This window comes from Calonectris borealis, chromosome W (assembly GCF_964195595.1).
Source record: "Calonectris borealis chromosome W, bCalBor7.hap1.2, whole genome shotgun sequence".
In the NCBI taxonomy this organism is placed as follows: Eukaryota; Metazoa; Chordata; class Aves; order Procellariiformes; family Procellariidae; genus Calonectris; species Calonectris borealis.
Genome location: NC_134351.1, coordinates 25,559,516 through 25,580,511, shown reverse-complemented (window position 1 = coordinate 25,580,511; position 20,996 = coordinate 25,559,516). Strand labels below are relative to the sequence as shown.

Sequence of the window (20,996 nt, the reverse complement as noted above, 5' to 3'; positions counted from 1 at the left end):
CCACATTCCCGTGGGAGCTGAGAGCTGGGGAGCTCCAGCCCGGCAGCCATGCCAGCGAGACTGAAGTGGTTTGGGCCCGATGGTGCAATACTCGCATGCTCCCTCCCACACCATCTCTGCAATACAATGCCCCGGGGATCCGCTCCGGCAGCCTGGCCGAGCAGCGCAGAGCAGGGCACCCGCCTCGCCATGGTGCTGAGAGACTCCCAGGAGAGACCTGCAGTCCAGCTGCAGTAGAAAGTGTCCTTCACCCCTTTGAAAGCCCCTTGCACCCCCCTTGCACCCCAGCGCAGCCCCCTTGCCGCTGTGGCGTAGCAGGCAGCGCTGGCTGTACACCCGCCGGCGAGGTGCTGCCTCACCCCCATGCTCTGTATTGGGCTTTGGGCTCAAACACAAAGCAGGCCAACCACCTGCTGGCTTTTCTTTTTATTTAACAAAAATCACAGTAAAATAAAAAAGAGAGAAAAGAAGCAACTTACTTACACTTGTAATTGTTGCATCGAACAGATCTAGCAGCAAATACCTGAGCACAGCACAAATGCTGCTTGTGCTTCCCTGCCCAGGCAGGAGCGCAGGGCAGGCTTTGAACATGGTGACAGGCTTGGGGACTGAGAAGGGGGGCAATGTCCCTGAGGAGAGCAGGAGCCAAGGGCAACATCACTGCCCACTCTGCCGCCGCTGCGGCCGGCTGTTGCTGGCTGGGCCCGAGAAGCTTTGGGAAGGGGAAGCTGAGCATCGATAACTGGCCTATTTCTGAACTACTGCCCCCAGGGAGTCACCACCACCACGCTGGTGCCCATTAGCCATTTCCATCATGTGGGCAAGGCCATGGCCAAGCAGACACCAGCATTACACCGCAGCATCCACCGGTGCCACGGACACCGGCACTGGCATTACTGGCTTTATTTCCACCTGTGCAAGGAAGGGCAGGAGGAGAAATGGTGCAGGGAAGTCAGGACTTGAGAGAGGAACCGCATCAGCCATGCTCTGCCCCGAGGGCATCTAGGTTGTGCTCAGCGAGGGAGCAGCACAGTGCATGGCCGATGAGGAACATCTCCATCCCTCCCCTCCATCCCCACACTGTCCCATCCTGGCAGCCCTTCCCAGGGATGCAGAAAGGTTCAGGCTCGGGGCTGACAATGGAAAGCAAAGGGAACATACTGGTGCTGGAGGTCACAGCTGCTGTGCCGAAGGGAAGGCTGAGAACCCCCAAACTCATCTCGCAGAACAGTCCATCAACCAGCTTCCAGCCAGGCTGCGAAGGCGGCAGAGGTGAGACGCCAAGCGCCCATCAGGTGGAGGCTCCAGTCCAGAAGCTGCCGGCTCAGCCTGATGCAGGTTGCTTGGTGACACCGGAGACAGAGGGAAGAAGAGAGAGCAGGCAGGGCTCTGCCCAGCCCTGTGCACTGGCACAAGTCCCGAGGAGGGTCAGCCTCGCGGCTGGAGGTGGAAGCAGATTGACTCCACGAGCTTCAGATTCACAGCTGGGAGCTGGCCCCGGTCCAGGCACTGGGGCTGGCCACGGGCTACTTTGGAGCCTACTCGCCTTGGGGTTTGGCCTGGGGAAGTGAAAAACCCAGCTGTGATGAGTGTGATCCTCAGGGCAGGAACCTCCCCAGGGTCTCTTCCCCACGGTCAGGGCAGTCACCAAGGGGTGACCTCCCCTGGCCAAGCTGTGGCAGTGAAGCGGGGACCTGTCAGGGCTTGCAAAGCACCCACCACACTCATCGCAAGCCCTCCTTGTGAAGGTGCACAAGTTGCAAACTCCAAGCTTGCAGGGCAGAAGTGGGGAGGGGTTTGCTCCCAGTGCCGTTTGCTGTGGCAGCCATCTGTCTCAGCCCAGGGTGGCACTGGGTGCAGTGGCTTTTCCAGCCTGGCAGAAGGTGGTGACTGGGTGCAACAGCCCCAGGGCCGCATTTATTTGGGGTGGAAGAGGGTTTGCAGAGGAGACAGACTGGACCCAGGTGGAGGGAGGAGGGATGGAGACCGAGACAAAGTATCCATGCCTCAGAAGAGCATGTCTCAGCTCTTCCCAGCAGCCCAGTCAGACTAGGAAAAGCCTGTTTGGTGGTGAATAAACCCACCCCTGGGCTGTCCCCGTTCCTGGTACCCACACTGAGCACAGGGTCAGCCCTACCCTCCTGGCAGAGTTGGCGTCCAGATTCTTTTGGAGGCGAACTGCCGATGGGGCTTGGAGGGGGGCACAGAGGCACTTGCCCTTTGTTGTTATGAGCCTGCCAGGCCCACGGGGGAAAAAAACAAGAAGAGATGTGTCATGGTTTAACCCCAGCCAGCAAATAAACCTCACGAAGCCGCTCGGTCACCCTGACACCTCCGGTGGGATAGGGGAGAGAATCAGGAGGGCACAAGTAGGAAAACTCGTGGGCTGAGATAGAAACAGTTTAATAATTGAAATAAAACAAAGTAGAACAGTAATAATAATAATGATAACAACAACAATAGCAGAATATATAAAGCAGGCAATGCACAATGCAACTGCTCACCGACCACTGACTGCGTGTCACGAACTGGGGGGGACGAGCCCCCCGCCCCGGTTTTTATATTGAGCATGACGTCACATGCTATAGAATACACCATTGGCCAGCTGGGTCAACCGCCCCGGCTATGCTCCTCCCCACCCCACAGCTTCCCCTGCATGTGGCAGGGCATGGGAGGCCGAAAGAAAAAAAAAAGGTCCCCGGTGCAAGCACCACCCAGCAACAAACAAAGCATCAATGGGCCATCAACACTCCTCTCATACCAAACCCAAAACACAGCACACCCCCCAAGCTACTGGGAAGAAAGTTAACTCTGTCCCAGCCGGAACCAGGACAGTATCCACCCCTTATTCTATACCATCTACATCATGCCCAGGTCTCACATTTTCCCATACATTCCAATTAGTCATCACCACTTTTCCTGCCTTTTGATATATACACACACACAGATATAATTCCCTTAGTCCATGGGCCATCCCTCTAAAACGTCCGTTTGTTGTCCGAAAAGCGGATTCGTGCCCGGCATGCAAGTAACCAATTCCACACGCTCAGGAGAGATATTGTTTTATTCAGGCCTGGGTGCTCGGTGGACTTGCCACAAATCAAGCACACCTGGTCTAGTCACCTTTCTGTTTATATCCATGCTTCTCATACATATTTTAAGTTTCCTTGTTACATATTCATTACATTTCCGAGAACTAATTATAATATTGCATCATTCTTAAACACATGCGCACTAAAGCCTTTAGGGTCTTCTTGGGGGTCTCGGGTGGTCTCTGGTGGTCGGCAGGGCAGTGAACTCTTCATGAACTTATTTCCTCTTTACCTTATAGGGTCGCAATTTGTCCCTGAGCCATGCTTGGACCACGTCTGTTTATAGTTTCCATAGCTAAAATTAATTATCACTACTTCTAAAACACACACCTGTTAGTTACCTAACTTCTAAGCAACAAGTCTTCATTGTTTAAAATTACAGAAGCGAGCAATATAGAATCCACAACAAACTAAACTATCTATCACCATAGTGTTCTTAAATTAAAACATATACATCTTGATCTCCTCCAGTCAAACACCCACTCACTAGCTTCATCATTCTGGTTTCTTATTAACTGGTCTTTTAACCCAGTTCTGGGTGAGGGCTATACACAGGATGATAACACTTTAAAGATTAATGTTGATTAAGATTAACATTAACACGTTGAGTTCATTTAGTCCATGACTTTGGGCTCCATCTGTCATAACAGTCTTCCAGGGCAGGAGAGATGGTGTGTGGTGTTGGACTGTTGCATGCTGAGGCCAGTTCTGGTTCCATTATCACTGTGCTCGTCCGGTTCTATCATCGTTGCACTTTGCTCGGTTTCATCGGAGTTCATTCTACATTAATCTGGGTGATTCTTACTGCAATACCGTTGATATGACATATAGTAACCACAGAAGTGATGAAATACAGTATTATATAGTAACTAACATCATGCAATTCAGTTCATTGGCTATTTTCACCCAAAATCAAATCCCCTTGAGGTACACATCAGACTTCCCCATCCTTTCGCATTACCCACCAAGTGCACCCAGGTCCTTGAGCAAAAGCAATCCCACGAATAGGTTTTCCCTTGCCAGAGGCAGGAGTAACCTAGACTGTGTTCCCCAGCATATTTCTCATATGCACGACAGGGACTTTATCCCCCTCTACAGTACGTAAAAGTTTTGATTGGGCAGAGCCAGCTCAATCGACAGATCCCCTAGTGTTGACTAACCAGGTGGCTTTTGCTAAATGTGTATCCCAATGTTTGAATGTCCCACCACCCATTGCCCTCAGTGTAGTCTTTAGCAGTCCATTGTATCGTTCGATTTTCCCGGAGGCTGGGGCATGGTAAGGGATGTGATATACCCACTCAATGCCATGCTCTTTGGCCCAGGTGTCTGTGAGGGTGTTTCAGAAATGAGTCCCGTTGTCTGACTCAATTCTTTCTGGGGTGCCATGTTGCCATAGGACTTGCTTTTCAAGGCCCAGGATGGTGTTCCGGGCGGTGGCATGGGGCATGGGATATGTTTCCAGCCATCCGGTGGTTGCTTCCACCATGGTGAGCACATAGCGCTTGCCGTGTCGGGTTTGTGGGAGTGTGATATAATCAATCTGCCAGGCCTCCCCATATTTATACTTCAACCATCGTCCTCCATACCAAAGAGGCTTTACTCGCTTGGCTTGCTTGATTGCAGCGCATGTTTCACATTCATGGATAACCTGTGCAATAGTGTCCATGGTCAAGTCCACCCCTCGATCACGAGCCCATCTATATGTTGCATCTCTTCCCTGATGGCCTGAGGTGTCATAGGCCCACAAAGCTATAAATAATTCACCCTTATGTTGCCAGTCCAGATCCACCTGAGCCACTTCAATCTTAGCAGCCTGGTCCACCTGCTGGTTGTTTTGGTGTTCTTCAGTGGCCCGACTCTTGGGTACGTGAGCATCTACGTGACGTACTTTTACAACCAGGTTCTCTACCCAGGCAGCAATATCTTGCCACAGTGCGGCAGCCCAGATGGGTTTACCTCTGCGCTGCCAGTTGTTCTGCTTCCACTGCTGCAACCACCCCCACAGGGCATTTGCCACCATCCATGAGTCAGTATAGAGAGAAAGTACTGGCCATTTTCCTCGTTCAGCAATGTCCAAGGCCAGCTGGATGGCTTTCACCTCTGCAAACTGGCTCGACTCACCTTCTCCTTCAGCAGTTTCTGCGACTTGGCGTATAGGACTCCATACAGCAGCTTTCCACCTCCGATGCTTTCCCACAAGGCGACAGGACCCATCAGTGAACAGGGCATATTGCTTCTCATTTTCTGGTAGTTTTTTATACAGTGGGGCCTCTTCAGCACGTATCACCTCCTCCTCTGGCGATATTCCAAAATCTTTGCCTTCTGGCCAGTCCGTGATCACTTCCAAGATTCCTGGGCGACTGGGGTTTCCTATTCGGGCCCATTGCGTGATCAGCACGACCCACTTACTCCACGTAGCATCGGTTGCATGATGTGTAGAGGGGACGCTCCCTTTGAACATCCAGCCCAGCACCGGCAGTCGGGGTGCCAGGAGGAGCTGTGCTTCAGTACCAACCACTTCCGAAGCAGCTCGAATCCCTTCATATGCTGCCAATATCTCTTTCTCAGTTGGAGTGTAGTGGGCCTCGGATCCTCTGTATCCCCGACTCCAGAACCCTAAGGGTCGACCTCGAGTCTCCCCTGGTGCTTTCTGCCAGAGGCTCCAGGTAGGGCCATTCTCCCCAGCTGCGGTGTAGAGCACATTCTTTACATCTTGTCCTGCCCGGACTGGCCCAAGGGCTACTGCCTGAACTATCTCCCGTTTAATTTGTTCAAAGGCTTGTCGTTGCTCAGGGCCCCATTTGAAGTCGTTCTTCTTCCTGGTCACATGATAGAGAGGGCTTACGATCTGACTGTAATTTGGAATATGCATTCTCCAAAAGCCCACAACGCCTAAGAAAGCTTGTGTTTCCTTTTTGCTACTTGGTGGGGACATGGCTGTTATTTTGTTGATCACATCCGCTGGGATCTGACGACGTCCATCGTGACATTTTATTCCTAAAAACTGGATCTCCTGTGCAGGTCCCTTGACCTTACTTTGTTTTATGGCAAAGCCGGCCTTCAGAAGGATTTGGACTATTCTCTCCCCTTTCTCAAAAACTTCCTCTGCTGTGTTGCCCCATACAATGATGTCATCAATGTACTGCAGGTGTTCCGGAGCCACATCCTGTTCCAGTGCAGTCTGGATCAGTCCATGGCAAATGGTAGGGCTGTGTTTCCACCCCTGGGGCAGTCGGTTCCAGGTGTACTGGATGCCCCTCCAAGTGAAAGCAAACTGTGGCCTGCACTCTGCCGCCAAAGGGATTGAGAAGAACGCATTAGCGATAGCAATTGTGGCGTACCACTTGGCTGCCTTTGACTCCAGTTCATATTGGAGTTCTAGCATGTCCGGCACGGCAGCACTCAGTGGTGGCGTGACTTGGTTCAGGCCACGGTAGTCCACTGTTAGTCTCCACTCTCCATTGGACTTTCACACTGGGCATATGGGACTGTTAAAGGGTGAGCGAGTCTTGCTGATCACTGCTTGGCTCTCCAGGCGATGAATCAGCTTATGGATGAGAATCAGGGAATCTCGGTTGGTGTGGTATTGCCGCCGGTGCACTGTTGTGGTAGCGATTGGTACCTGTTGTTCTTTGACCTTCAACAACCCCGCAACAGAAGGGTCCTCCGAGAGACCGGGCAAGGTGGACAGCTGTTTAATTTCCTCCGTCTCCAGGGCAGCTATACCAAAAGCCCACCGGTACCCTTTTGGGTCCTTGAAATACCCTCTCCTGAGGTAGTCTATGCCAAGGATGCACGGAGCCTCTGGGCCAGTCACAATGGGGTGCTTCTGCCACTCATTCCCGGTTAGGCTCACTTCGGCCTCCAATACAGTTAACTCTTGGGATCCCCCTGTCACTCCAGAAATACAAATGGGTTCTGCCCCTTTATAGCTTGATGGCATCAGGGTACACTGTGCACCGGTGTCTACGAGAGCCTTATATTCCTGTGGATCTGATGTGCCAGGCCATCGAATCCACACAGTCCAGTAACCCTGGTTGTCCCTTTCCTCCACCTGGCTGGAGGCAGGGCCCCTCTAGTCCTGGTCATCGTATTCACTATCCACTTCTTGTAAGTATGAATCAGAAGTCCCTTTATTAAGGTCGGAAGTAAAGTCAGCCCTTCTACTCTGTCTGGGGAACTGCTCCCTGGAGACTGGAGCAGCAGTTTTCCTGGAAGAACCCCCTTTTGTGGTTGTTTTTCCTGCAAACTCATGTACCCGTGCCTGTAGGACTGAGGTAGGTTTTCCATCCCACTTCCTCATGTCCTCTCCTTGGTCACGCAGGTAAAACCACAGGGTGACCCGGGGTGTGTACCCACGATATCTCCTCTCTTGAGCAGAGGGATGCTTGCTCCTAATGGCTGAGACACTGGCCCGTGCAGGTGGGGAGCAGGACATATCCTCTTTGAGTTGCTGGACCTCCCGAGACAGTTTCTCCACAGCAGAGACACAGGCCCGTAGGGAGGCAGAGAGACTTTCTTCATATTGCCGGAGTTGGCCAGCCAATTCATCCACCGTTTGTTCCTCTCCATCTCTCCAGGTCATTATTGCCAATGAGTTTGCATGTGACGCTGGTGCGCTCCGTACAAACTTCCAGTACATGGGTCGGGTGCATTTGACTTCATCTGGATCTTTGGGTAACTGCTTGTTGTTCAGGTCATCATAAATCACTTCCAGCATGGCTAATTCCCTCAGGTACTGGATACCTCTCTCCGTGGTGGTCCACTTGCCTAGGCGATATATAACATCTTCCTTGAAGGGATACCTTTCCTTCACGCCTGACAGGAGTCGCCTCCAGAGGCTGAGGACTTGTGCCCCTTGTCCAATCGCTTTGTCAATGCCCCCTTCCCTGGAAAGGGATCCCAGCTGCTTGGCTTCCCTACCCTCTAATTCCAGGCTACTGGCCCCGTTATCCCAGCATCGGAGCAGCCAGGTGACAATGTGCTCCCCTGGGCGACGGCTGAAGTCTTTTCGCATATCTCGCAGCTCACCCGGGGATAGGGATCGGGTGGTTACCATCTCATTTACGGGTTCTGCCTCCTCCTCCTCCTGTTCTCGTGATGGCCCTGGTTCATCTTCATCCCTTACTAAACGAGCTGATTTCCTTGTGCATTTTCTATTTTGTATAGGGGCAACTGATACTGGCACGTGTTGGTTCTCTGTTGAAGGGGGCGGAGTAGCCGCTGTGCTTGCCATGGGGGGTGGGGTAGCTACAGGGCCTGTTGCTTTGTCATCAGCTGCAGAGATGTTTCCTTCCCCTTGGGGGTTCTGAGTGGTGTTAAACAGGGCTCGGTAGGCGTGGGCCAGGCCCCAGCACATTGTAGTGATTTGCGTCTCCCTGGAATGGCCAGGGTGACAGCATACTTCTTCCAAATATTCTACTAATTTTTCAGGGTTCTGCACTTGTTCAGGGGTAAAGTTCCAGAACACTGGGGGTGCCCACTGTCCTAGGCATTTGCCCATGCTATCCCACTCGCCCTGCCACTCATGACTATCCAGCCTTGGGGCAGATCTCTGGATGACATTCTTAAATTGCTTACTAACCTTGGATAAAACCGCAACAATATTCCCAAGGGATACCAATAGATATATCTTAACTACCCAGGGATGTTCAAGGTACTGACAAGTTATTTTAACGAAGGAGACGACATCATGGACGAAGGTAGTGAAGGGGCCATTCTCTATTTCCTCCATAAAAAATCTCTCGGAGGAAGAGGTATAATTGCTAATGGTCTCCATGAGGTGGTACCCGAAATACAGTAATGGCTTCATTACAGATCCCAAATACCAAATAACCCACAATGCCAGCGTTTTAGTAACAAATCTCCCAGGCAAAACATCATTAATCACTGCAGAGCAAAGCAGACTACAAAACCCAACACCAATCTTTAACAGGTACAGTAAAAACAAGAGCATGGTGCAGATCAGATAAACTAATATTGAGAACAGATGAATCAATATTGTAACCAGCAACTCTTAACAGAGATAAATTCCTTAATACGCTCTAGTTAAGCTGTTGTTATCTCAGCCCTTCATGCCCCACGTTGGGCGCCAAAAAGGACTGTCGTGTTTTAACCCCAGCCAGCAAATAAACCTCACGCAGTCGCTTGCTCACCCTGCCACCTCCGGTGGGATGGGGGAGAGAATCGGGAGGGCGCAAGTAGGAAAACTCCCCGGTTGAGATAAAAACAGTTTAATAATTGAAATAAAACAAAGTAGAACAGTATTAATAATAATGATAGCAACAACAATAGCAGAATATATAAAGCAGGCAATGCACAATGCAACTGCTCACCGACCACTGACCGCGTGTCACGAACTGGGCGGGGGCAAGCCCCCCCCGGTTTTTATATTGAGCATGACGTCACATGCTATAGAATACACCATTGGCCAGCTGGGTCAACTGCCCCGGCTATGCTCCCCCCCACCCCACAGCTTCCCCTGCACGTGGCAGGGCATGGGAGGCTGAAAAGAGAAACAAAAACTCCCCGGTGCAAGCACCACCCAGCAACAACCAAAGCATCAGTGGGCCATCAACACTCCTCTCATACCAAACCCAAAACACAGCACATCCCCCAAGCTACTGGGAAGAAAGTTAACTCTGTCCCAGCCGGAACCAGGACAGATGAGCAGGACATCCCAGGGATGCTCCAGCTCAGCCCGAGCTCTCACCCGCTGCCTCCCTCACTGCCCTCCTCTACCTCTACCTTGGGATGATGCTTGTCCCAGGTTTTCCCCTCCCAGCAGGTCTGCCCTGCTCTGATTGAGCCTCTGATCTCCAGGATCTCTTCCGTGTCCCTCCCTATTCCCTTGCTCCCAAACCCAGCTCAACCTCCCTCCTCCATGCTCCTCTGCCTCCCTCCCTGCCTCCCTGCAGGGTCCATCCCTCTGCCATCGCCGGCCTGGGGCTCTTGTCCTTCAGCCATCACCAGCTTGGGGCTCTTACACAGCAGCTGGGATGTCACAGCCATCCTGCATCAGCTGGAGCTGGTAATCCTGCACTATCCGCCGCGGGATGGGCCTCTCGCTCATCCACAAGCAGCAGTCAGGGATGCTGTTCCCACTGTGCACTGGAGGAGGAATGCCCCACGCAGGCTGAGGTTGCTCTTCCCGGGTCAGCTGCACCTTCACCCAGCCTCCCTGGAGGGTGCGTGGGCTGTGGGGCCACCCTGGCGGAGCAGGGCAGTATGGTGCCTGCCAATGATGCCCTCGCACACCGCCCCAACTGCACACGCAGACACAAGCTCCAGGAGCCCTTTGCCTCCTTCTGACGGAAAACAAAGGAGGTGAGAAACAGCAGATTGGTGGAGGGCAACCCTTCTGCATGCCTGGGTCCCTCCCTCACCCCAGGACCAGCACCGGCCAGCAGGACAGGGGTCTTCACCCGGCTTCAGGATGCTGCGATGTAGATGCTGAAGACGCCCGTTCCTGAGGGGTTGGGAATGACTTTGGCTCTATTTGCTGAAGCCATCATTGTGTTTGCAGCTACCCCATCACCAGCCCACCCTGCACTGATCAGTCCTGTGACAGCTGAGGGACATAGCTGTCTGCACTTCACTGCGGGGTAGAGGAGCTCGGTCACCCTCCAAGGCTGGCAGTGCCCAGGGGTGCCTGTAACCCCAGGCAGCAAGGTGTGGTGCAGCACCACAAGGTGTTTGCACTCCCCAGCTCCTCGCAGCAGTGCAGAGGGCCTGGTGTCACCCACCCAGACAGCTGTGACCTGTGAAAAGCCTGTGTCCGACACCAGCAGCCCCTCAAACATTGTCTCTGCCCTAACACGCGCCTTCCCTCCGGCTCCCAGCCCTGCCACTTGCCCCCAGGCTGCCCCACGTCAAAGGAGTGGCTTCGCTGCCAGTGCCAGGGATGCTCCCCTGGTGTGCTGGGGAAAATGGGACCAAGGTGATCCCAGTCCAGTGTGCACAAGCTGGGCTAGGGCACTGGGAGGCAGGATTGTTCCACGGCCTTTCTCAAGCACAGCTTTCCAGACCCAGTGCCCTGCAGGCTCCTGCCTGGACTTTGGGCAGGACACAGTCCCTCTGGGACAGGTTACAAGCAGATGATGCAGGAGGGATGTGACACAGCCCCAGCGATGTGTCCCTCTAAAAGCCTGCTGGAAATGCAAAAGTGGACAAGAAACTGGATCCTCTCCCTTCCTCAAGAAAAGCACCCTGAGAGGTTCCCTCTTACCATCCAGGATATGTCCCAGCACCAGGAGACTGAGGCAGAGAAGATGCAGCCACTGCATTTTGCTGCTGAGTCTGGCAGAGGATGGGCTGGAGGCGATGGTGCTCCGGGCAGGAGAGGTGAGCTCTGCACAGCTTCCCTGCACTCTGCCACTGGTGCTCCCTGCTGATTATTGTCGTGGTTTAACCCCAGCTGGCAACTAAGCACCACACAGCTGCTCACTCACACCCCCTCCAGTGGGATGGGGGAGAGAATCGGAAGAGTAAAAGTGAGAAAACTCGTGGGTTGAGATAAAGACAGTTTAATAAGTAAAGAAAAAGCCGCGCACACAAGCAAAGCAAAGCAAGGAATTAATTCACTACTTCCCATCGGCAGGCCTGGGCAAGCACACGGGGGGTCTCACCCCATACATTTCCCAGTCCCTCCTCTGAGACATCTCTGGGACATTCCCATTAGATATTGCATAGGCTCAACCCACTGATGCTGGGGGGGAGAACTTGCCTCAACCCCATTTTCTGGGTATATATCAGTACTGGGGTGATGCCTGGCTTCCCCTGAGCCCCCCCATCTGGTCACAGGAGCCTGGCTGGCTCCCCCTGCCCTCCCCATTGCTTCCATGTGGGGCACATCCAAAGCTGGTGGATGGAGGGGAGCCCAGCTGGCGTGCTCCACTCTGGGGCCACGATCTCACATGTCAAAAGACAACCTGGTTTCCAGGTGTCCTAGCAAACGGGCTCGTGGCCAAAGGCAGCTACAGAGCTTTCTGGAAATAGGTTATCTCGGCACAAGAGCAAAAATCCCACATGGAGGCTGTGTGCACAGTGAGGGGTGCCAGCAGCTCACCGGTTGTGCGGGCACCACAGGGAGTGAAGACGAGCGCTCCCACTGCAAACCTTCACAGGAGTGCAGGGACAGGGGCTGCTTCTCCTCGGGATGGTGACTCATCACCGGGCCAGTGCCACCTGCGGTGATGTCCCTTAACCAGCCTTCTTCAGCCCTGATTCATAGCATGTGGGATGCTGAGAGCAATGGGGTTGTGCAGCCCGGGGAAGGGACGGTGAAGGGGGTCTCACTGCTGTCAGCAGCTGCCTTGTAGGGGTTTGGAGAGATGCCAGAGCCAGGCTCTTCTTGGAGGGGCCCAGGGACAGGATGAGAGGCAATGGCACCAGTTGCACCCAGGGAAATTCCCACTGATAGTAGGAAAAATATTTCCCCACAGGGATGATCAAATCCTGGAGCAGGATCTCCATCCATCCACCCTCTCCCTTGCTCCAGCCTCAGCTTTTCCTTGCACCTCGGCAGAGAGCGCTGCACAGCCCTTCCACAGGGACAAATAACTACCTGGGGACAAGCCACAGGGCCAGGACCTGGGGACCTCAGTGGGTCCCTCTGCTCCTCTCAGCAGTAGGAGATAGTGAGCTCTGCCCCTTCCCTGGTCCACTGTAAGAAGCAAGAGGAGACTCCAGCCGTGCCACCGGCCAAGGTGCTCCGTCTCTGCACTGGCACTGGCACTGGCACCAGCCTCGTGCATGGGGTGATCTCCTCTATCAGGAGAGCATCGCCTCTAGCCACTCCTGTGCCCTGGCAAGCCAGCGCTGTGCCAAAGGGCTTAGGCAGGGGCTGGTGGGCAGGATGAGCGGTGCAAACAGGATGTGCCAGCCTAACTTCAGTCAGCGTCTGGCTTCTTTTAGCAAGCCCTCTTTATTGGAGAGAAATCTTGGCTGGCGGAAAGAGGATTTAGGTGGCAGAGGATTAGCATCAGTCATCAGCCCCAGCCTCCCTGCGGGTTTGGGGATGCAGGCTGGCTCTGGGACCTGGTCTCCACTTGATCTTTCCAGGACGCTGCCAAGGAGATGCCACAGCAGGGAGGACGACAGGAGCAGCTGACACCGCAGAGCCCCCTGCAAAGAGGGGACCCCAAGAGCAGAGCCCTGACCCACTGGCGAGAGGTGCTGGGGGTGCTGCCTGATGGCAAACCCTCGCCTCCTTGCATGTTTGGTGGGTTTGGCAGCTACCAGAGCACGCCCGAGGGCTGGCGAGGGGTGCTGGGGGATGCAGGGGGTCCCCTCCTGTGGGGTAAACCCCTTAACCACCTGCAGGGGACCCCCTGCCCTCGAGCTGCCCGCAGTCCCTGCCGACACGTGGGCAGGAAAGAGAGGCTTTGCCTCCTCCCAGCAGCTGTCTGGGTGCCAAGTAGGTAAAAGCACAGCTGCTCCAGTCACCTCTGCTCCCCAGGAGGGGCACCAGAGGGTGAGGAAAGGGGCTTTCCGCTCGTGTTGTGAAAGGGGAATGTGACGGGTTTTCCCCCCCTCCACTGGGGTCAGTGGGATTTCTAAGAAGAGAGTGGTCATCTCTGAAGTGCATCCCTGCAGCATGCAGGGAGGTTGCCCCATCCCCCTCGCAGGGCTCAGCCACGATCCTCAGGGACCAGAAGAGATGGCGCAGATGGGGAATAGGGGATGTTTCGGAGTCCAGGTTCTTCAGAGGCACACACAGGCAGGGAATGGGCAGGGGATCCAGTGCGATTTGGGAAGAGGGGAGAGCATTGTGTGTGCTGACCCATTTAAGTCTCATCCAGAGCAATTTGGGAGCACTGGAGCTCCAGCCCTGAGGACGCCACAGGTGGCGTGAAGCATCCCTGAGCACTCACCCCTGCAGAAGCCTTGATAATGCAGTTCTAATTAAAGTGGAAACTGGGGGGGGGGGGCAGGGGGGGGAAGGGGGATCCCCATGGGAAATCCAACCCATCGAAATGTAAATGGGCTGTGTGAGCATCACCTCCATCCCCGGGCTCTCCTCAGGGAGCACCAGCCACGCTGCCACCCTCCCGGAGACCTAACAACTGTGGGACCCCCCAGGGCAGCTGCTCCCTGCCGGGCTCACAGGCTCCGGTGCAGTCCCCAGGGTGCCTTGTGGTGCTCTGCTTTCCACCTCCAAGCCACGGAGCTGGGAAGGGCAAAGGGGAAATTCCAGCAAATTCCAGGCACAGCCAGTCCCTGGGGCAGGATATGGCCTGGCTGCGTTCACCTCATTGTGAAATACTGGGCCGGCATCGCAGCTGTTTCAATTTCCCTTGCATCTCCCAGAACAGGAGAGCCTCCCGCATGGCTCCCATTGCAGCCCCATCCCCAGTGTAGCACAGGGACTGGGGCCACGGCTAGCCCACGGGTCTCAGGGCCCCAATGGATCTCCTCTAGCTGAGGGAACCCAGTCAATCTGATTTAAATGTAGTTAAGGAAAAAAAAGAGCAAGCCATGCCTTTGCCCAGAGGGAGCAAAGATGGTCCTGAGGGTCTGGCTAAGAGGGATGCAGAAGGTGCCAATTCCTGCTCTGTTAGAGCCCATCTGTCCCTAACACTCGTTGCCTTCAGTGTCATTGACGTTGAGGTCACTGGGGGCAATGGGCAGCAGAGCCAAGACCCTTCAGCTGGGTCCCGCTCGACCCCCCCCCAGGTGAGCACCCATCTCCCAGGGTCCCTGCAATGCACGTGTCCTTCTGCATTGTCATTGTGCTGCGCAGTTTCACAGACGGGTGCTTCCTGCAAATGTCCTTGGACATGCTGTGATGGCACCAAGATGGCAGCAGCCAGGTGGGATGCCCCCAGCCCTGGCTCCCTGCCGTCACGCCACCTGTCCTCCTCTCTGCAGCCTCTCCGGGGGATTTCAGAAGGGGGCGGTTGTGGAACAGCTCTGAGATCTGTGCAAAAAGCAGCCCATCAGCCATTTCCTTGTCATCTCCCATGTGGCTTGGCAGGAAGGATGCCCAGTGAGGCTGCACCCCAAACTCATCTGTGGACAGATCTAAAAGCACATAGGATGGACCAAAAGCCCTGGGGGCTGCTGTCTTTCACTGCTCTGTTGGCTCTTAGATTGATGCTGGGCAGAGGAGACTGTGGGGTTCATGGCCTGGTGCAGCTCTGGGACACGGCTCATGTCAGCCCCACTGCAGGACATCCTTGGAGGTGGGCAGATGCTTTTCCACCACCCTTTGCAGAGCTGCAGCCCAGGAGCAGGTCTGCAATTCCCAGCAGGATGGGAGGGAAGCAGAGGGACCTGGGGGTCTGAGCAGGTGGAAGGAGGACCAGCAGCACGAGGACTCCCCAAAGCCGAGGAGCTCCAGCCAGCGAAATGGAGGATGGGGGAAGGAGGGTATTTGGGAGTTACATGGAGGTGAAGAAAGGGTTGAGAGGAGGCTGTGGGCTGGGGACCTCTAGGACAGGGTGGGTGCCAAGGGATGGCTGGGACTGGGGAAGACCCTGGGGCAGGAAGGGTGGGAGTCCCACCAGCCACTTCTCCACCTCCTCTCCGCTCTCAAGATGGTGGCAGACCCCAGACCGACTTGGTGGAGAGAGCACCAAAAAGCAGCTTGAAGCTTCAGTTGGAGACCACAGCCCCTCTAGCACCCATGCAGCCCTGGAAACAGCACTTGGAACCCGCCGAGGCTGCTGCAGCATAGTCAGCTCCTGCTTCTTGGGAACGGTGCAGGGCGGAGGGACGGACCCCATGCACGTGTCTCCAGGTGAACCTCACTGGAGCTCAGCCCAGCGCTTCAGCTCAGCACGCTCTGCTGCCGGTGCAAGCCTGGAGTGCTGTCTGCACCAGCTAATGACTTGAGCGATTCATTTGGCCCGGGTTCAAGACTTCCTTTTTCTTGGCTGCACTCTGTGGTTTCTGTCTTGCCTGGCTACTTTCTGCTGTCACCGAAGCCTTCCTGCTCCAGGGTGGCCGAGCTCTCCTAACTTTTTGCTCTGCTTGACACGGTTGCAATTTTCTTGCCTTCCCTGCAAAATGTCTTGGGGTGCTTATACTGCCCTTGCATACCCACTGCCTTGGCACACGCTGCATCGACCCTGCCCTGTCTTTGCACATGGGGCAAAGCAACAGGTTTGCCATGCCCAGGGGTATGACTGTGTGAATCCTCCTCTGCTGCTTCACTGCGGCATTGTCTTAGAGCATCTTCTTTACATCACTTGTCTCAGCTGGGGTCCGTGGATTCAACTCCTCCGTGGGGCAGGGGTTTTGGCTCCCACTGCGGTGCTCCAGATCTCAGCCTATTGCCTCTCCCTTCAGCATCTGGGAGGGAATCTCCTTGGAGGTGTTTCCCCGGTGCCATCTCACCCTGCCGTGCCCACGCCATGCACCATGGCAACACCATGGCCACCTGCCTCGCCAGCAAAAGGCTTCCACTATTCCTGACAACTTTTCCTTAAAAGCAGCATTCTGCAGTAAAGTTGGAAGCAGCGTGCAAACACCCGTGCACGTGCAGGCACGCAGCACACATGGGGCTGCATCTGGTGCATCCATGTCCATCTTCATGCGTGCCTTCCTGCGCAGGTATCTGTGCCCGAGTGTGGGACAAACTCCGGTGCTCTTCCACAAGCCCTGCTTTTAGGGTAAATTTTAGGGTAAATTAGAGCACCCCTATGTGCATGTTTTTTAACCTGTCTTAGCCTAAGGCCCACCTAGCATTTGAAGGGAAAAAAACCACCCGTGTGGTGTTTACATTTGCAGCCACAGAGAGACATTTCACATGCCAGCTCGCTCCTGCCATCTGCTCATGCTTTGCTGTTTGTGGTTGCAGATGTATTTGGTTGGGCCTCATTTCTAGGGGGTTTTTGCAATCATTTCACAATCTCCTGACACCGTGACCAGCACAACAAGGAGTCCCGCAGAAGGTAGGGCCAGCCTCGCAGCACCTGGACGCAGCGTGTCCCCAGCAAACCCAGGGCTGCCTCTGGCGGCGGGCTGCCTCCAGCCCTCCCGCAGCAGCCCCGTCTGACTCCCAGTGCATGGGTGTCAGTTCCCAGGCCCCCAGCAAAGCCCAGGCCAGAGCACAGCCTCATTAATAACTTGGTTTAATGCTGTTTTCCCAAAGCAGCTGGGAGCACAGAGCCCAGCCGCTGCTTTGAGCAAGCAGTGCTTGTCTGGGGAGGGCCAGAGTTGGAGGGACAGGCTCAGCCGTGGGCAAAGGACGCCGTATACAAAAACATTTTGTGTCTCCGTGTTTGCTGGCATCTCAGGACCCCTCGGTGGGGACGGCTGAGCAAACAGGACAGCTTCGCATCACTGGGCAACACAGCAATACAGGAGCTGCAAGAGAGGGGACTTGCATGGTCCCCCTCTCCTGTGCCAGCAGCTCCCAGCCCCTGCACCCCAGGGAATGCAGCGCCCAGGGGGGATGCAAGAGCCAAAACCTGGGGGACAGTGTATGGGGCAGGAGAGCAGCCCCTCCACTAAGGATGGAGACCCCCCATGCAGTCCTTCCTGCCCCACCAAAGCCCATCACAACAGCCAGAATGAGCGAGTTTGGTTGTAAAGGATATATTTCATTGCCTCGCATCCTGTCCAAAGGCTGGTCTGGCGGACGGCCGCGTGCTCCCACATGGAGGAGAGGGCAACACGGAGCCAGCTCAGCACCCGTCCCGTACTCAGGGCCAGTATCTTGGACTTCACAGTTTCTTTACACAGCCTTAAAATAATACACCTAAAGGCCCGCCTAAAAAAGCAATCGAGCCAGATAAATGTGTTTGATAGAAACACTCAACTACAAGCTTTACTCCAGCCAACACACAGCCTTTGCTGATATTGTTAAGCCCCACAAATCCTATTATTGCAATTATACGACTTAATAGACCTTTACTGACCAAAGTCCATGTCTGAAGTCTTTGCAAGCAGATAGCACTGAGGCTGCGGTACAGCCCCTCAACTTGCTCCTTCTCGGCATGCTAGAGGGGGTTTGCAAGCACAGGGAGGTGCCATTTCCTCGCCAGCCTGGGGATCTGTCCCCACTCTACCTGCAGTCTCACCTTATGGTGTCCTCGGGTTAGTGACCTCTCATTTTACTAAAGGTTTGGGATAGAGCTGCTCTCAAATGGCTGCAGAGTGTCTGCAATGAATTTTGCAAAGTCTTCTATTCCCCCCACCTGCACAGTCTCACGTGCAGTTTTCACCACACAGGCTTTTCAGACTTGGGAAGAGAGTATACAAGAGTTTCTTTTTTTTTTTTTGGAAAACAAAGCATTTGGCTTAATAATGTCTGAATCTCTGACAACAGCAAAACCAAGGGGGGATAAAGGGGTAAAATGTCACTAAAATGAACAATTTGTTCCGATTTCATTGCGATTTTGTACCTAAACAAAAGGATTTAAAAAATCAAAAGGACAAATCCTGACTATCTTCCTCCAAACTAAACTGCAACAGAGAGCTGTAACAGCCAAAGGGAAAGCCTAGAACAGCTCAGACATACAGCCACACCGTCACCCCCGCTGTCCCCAAACTCTCCATCTCAGACGCTATTAATTGCCCTGCAAGGAAGCACCCAGCAAGCAGCCTGGGCAGGAGCACAGGGACATTGGACCTGCCTAGCACCCCACATCCCTGCAAGTCAAAAAGGAGCAAACTGTCGAGAGGGAAATTAAACACAGCCATCATTTATTTAGCAGAAAAATAAGAGCAATCTTCCAGAAAAGCTAGCCTGCAGCATAAAGGGTACTCTGTGAAGCATGAGGAGCCAGAAGTAGAGCCCTCCAGGGAGACTAAATGAAAGCACGAGTCTTTAAATATAAATACAAATGTATAACCGCCCCCAAAAAGTCAAAGGAAAAGCTGCCATCCTGCCAGGCTACAGAAATCCCCTCCCATGGGAAGGCTGCCCACCTCCACAGGCTCCCCCCGCTGCCAGGGTTAACCCCTCGGGGCCACGGCTCAGCTCCCACGAGGGTCCCGGTCCCTGATGGCATGGCCATGGGGTGAGTGAGGATCTGGTGCAGGGGGTTCTGGCTGGGGGGATCTCTGCGGCAGGCACGGCAGCACCGAGGGGGCTGCAGAGCAGAGGGCAGCTCCCTTGGCCAGCCCCATTCTTGCCCCAGGGCCGGCGGGCAGGCGGTTTGCGGATGTCCATTGCCGGGCAGTGGATCGGTCATTGGTGGGGAAGACACCCATCCTAAGGAAGGCAAGGAGGGGGTGGTGACAGTCTCAGCGAGAGTGCCCACCCCAGCTGGGGGGGCCTTTGCCTTGCATGACATGTCTTGCCCATCCCCAAGCATTGCCTTGCCCCAGCAGCTCCAGAAAGAAATTTGATTTTAAGGCAAGCACAGACCAGGAGGGAGCCATGCCCTAAGCACCTCCGTGCTCCAGCTATGGCTCTGGCAGCCCTCCCAGGCTCAGTCCCAGGAGGCAGATGCTTTCCCTCCCACAGGGAAGGATCTGGGATGGGGGGGCAGCACCCTCACCCCACTGCCCTGCTGCCCCCCACTACTCCCCTGCCTACCTCTTCAGGCCTGACTTAGACCCACTGCTGCTTCTGCCACTTGGGTCTGCCCCTGGGACGTGGGGACTGTCCCTTCTTCTTGTCCTTCTTGTCCAGGTTCTGCATCAGCTTCTGGACGGCGAGGTCGGTAGGAGAGGCACAGATTTTCTTGTTCCTCTTGGTGGTAAACCTGGGGGTGCAGGCAGAAAGGTTTGCTGGGGGGTGGGCAGGGGGGAGGACATGGGGAGGGAGGGCTTGGCCGGAGCCAAACTGCTCCAGATGGCCCTGACCGCAGTGGGGTACTCACACAACAGCACGCAGCAAACATCCCGACTTGGGTCCCTGGAGGCTGTAGGACTTCACCCAGCTGCTGGGGACGACTTTCTGGCTGTTCTTCAGGCAGCAGTCCGAGGCCGAGCTGCCAATGCCTGGGGGCAAGGGGGGCATGTGGGATTTCAGACCCTCACCGAGCCAGGGCACCTTCCCAGCCCCAGGGGAGCACAGCACAGCCGGCTGACAGCACAGGGCTTGCTTGGTATCATTTGTGGGAGAGATGCTGGGGCACCCACATGAGGGTGGGAACTCCCAACCCCAGTGCCCTGTTACAGATCGGACCCTGCCCCAGGGATATGTGACACCAATTTCACTGCCAGTGGAGGGGAAACTGAAGCAGAGACGGGCTCCTTGCAAAGGGACTGAACCTTGTTCTCCCGCCTGTGCCGTTCAACTCGGGGTGCTGCTGCCCCACCAGCCACGTGCACATGCACATGCTCCCCCTGCCTGTGAAAGCCAAGCAAGCACTGCAAGCCAATGCCACACGCCAACCAGGCATGCGCACACACACACATCCCCCCCTACACACGACTGCACTGCAAACCCAACACCCGCAGCCATGCACGCATGCAAATGCACCGCAAACACCCCCCCGTGCACTGCAACCGTGCCACCTAGCACCCTGCACAGACCCCACCGAGCACCCATCCCCTGTCCCATCCCACCACAGGTGGGCAGGAGGGCTTCGTGCCCTTCACCTTGAGCCTGGGCAATGAGGAGGGTAGAGGCCAGCAGGAGCAGTGGCAGGAGGAGGTGCAGAGCCATGGCGGGTGCTGTGGGTGCTGAGCTGGGCAAGGCTGAGGAGCAGGACACACACTGCTGTCTTGTGCTGAGGCTGCTCCTATTTATCTCTGGGTGCTTTGCTTTCATTTTCAGCCAGCCTGGCAGGTAGCCCACCAGCCGGCCAAGGGCTGGATGATGGAGAAGCGGGAGGGTGGGGGATTCCTGTAAGTCGTGAGCCCCCCTTTACAGATGTGTCCTGTCTTGTTCCCAGCTGCCCATCATGGCATGGGGTGCCAGGTGGGGGGCACGCCAGAGACATGGCCCCATCACAGCTAGATGAGTTTGTGGGCTCCTGTTTCCTACCCGATCCCGCAACC

General features: G+C 54.9%; 2 protein-coding genes across 2 annotated transcripts; both read right to left on the bottom strand.

The window, feature by feature from the left end:
* Positions 1 to 1,538: 1,538 nt before the first annotated feature.
* Positions 1,539 to 15,820, bottom strand: LOC142075020 (uncharacterized). Its single transcript, XM_075136010.1, has 6 exons — positions 15,742 to 15,820; positions 14,946 to 15,116; positions 11,320 to 11,478; positions 10,079 to 10,202; positions 2,138 to 2,234; positions 1,539 to 1,559 (listed from the first exon to the last, which is right to left on the bottom strand). The coding sequence occupies exons 1-6, from the start codon at positions 15,818 to 15,820 to the stop codon at positions 1,539 to 1,541; spliced, it is 651 nt and encodes a 216-aa protein (XP_074992111.1).
* A 3,779-nt stretch (positions 15,821 to 19,599) lies between these two features.
* LOC142075063 (C-C motif chemokine 21-like) lies at positions 19,600 to 20,661 on the bottom strand. Its single transcript, XM_075136065.1, has 3 exons — positions 20,595 to 20,661; positions 19,871 to 19,991; positions 19,600 to 19,753 (listed from the first exon to the last, which is right to left on the bottom strand). The coding sequence occupies exons 1-3, from the start codon at positions 20,659 to 20,661 to the stop codon at positions 19,600 to 19,602; spliced, it is 342 nt and encodes a 113-aa protein (XP_074992166.1).
* Positions 20,662 to 20,996: the final 335 nt, after the last annotated feature.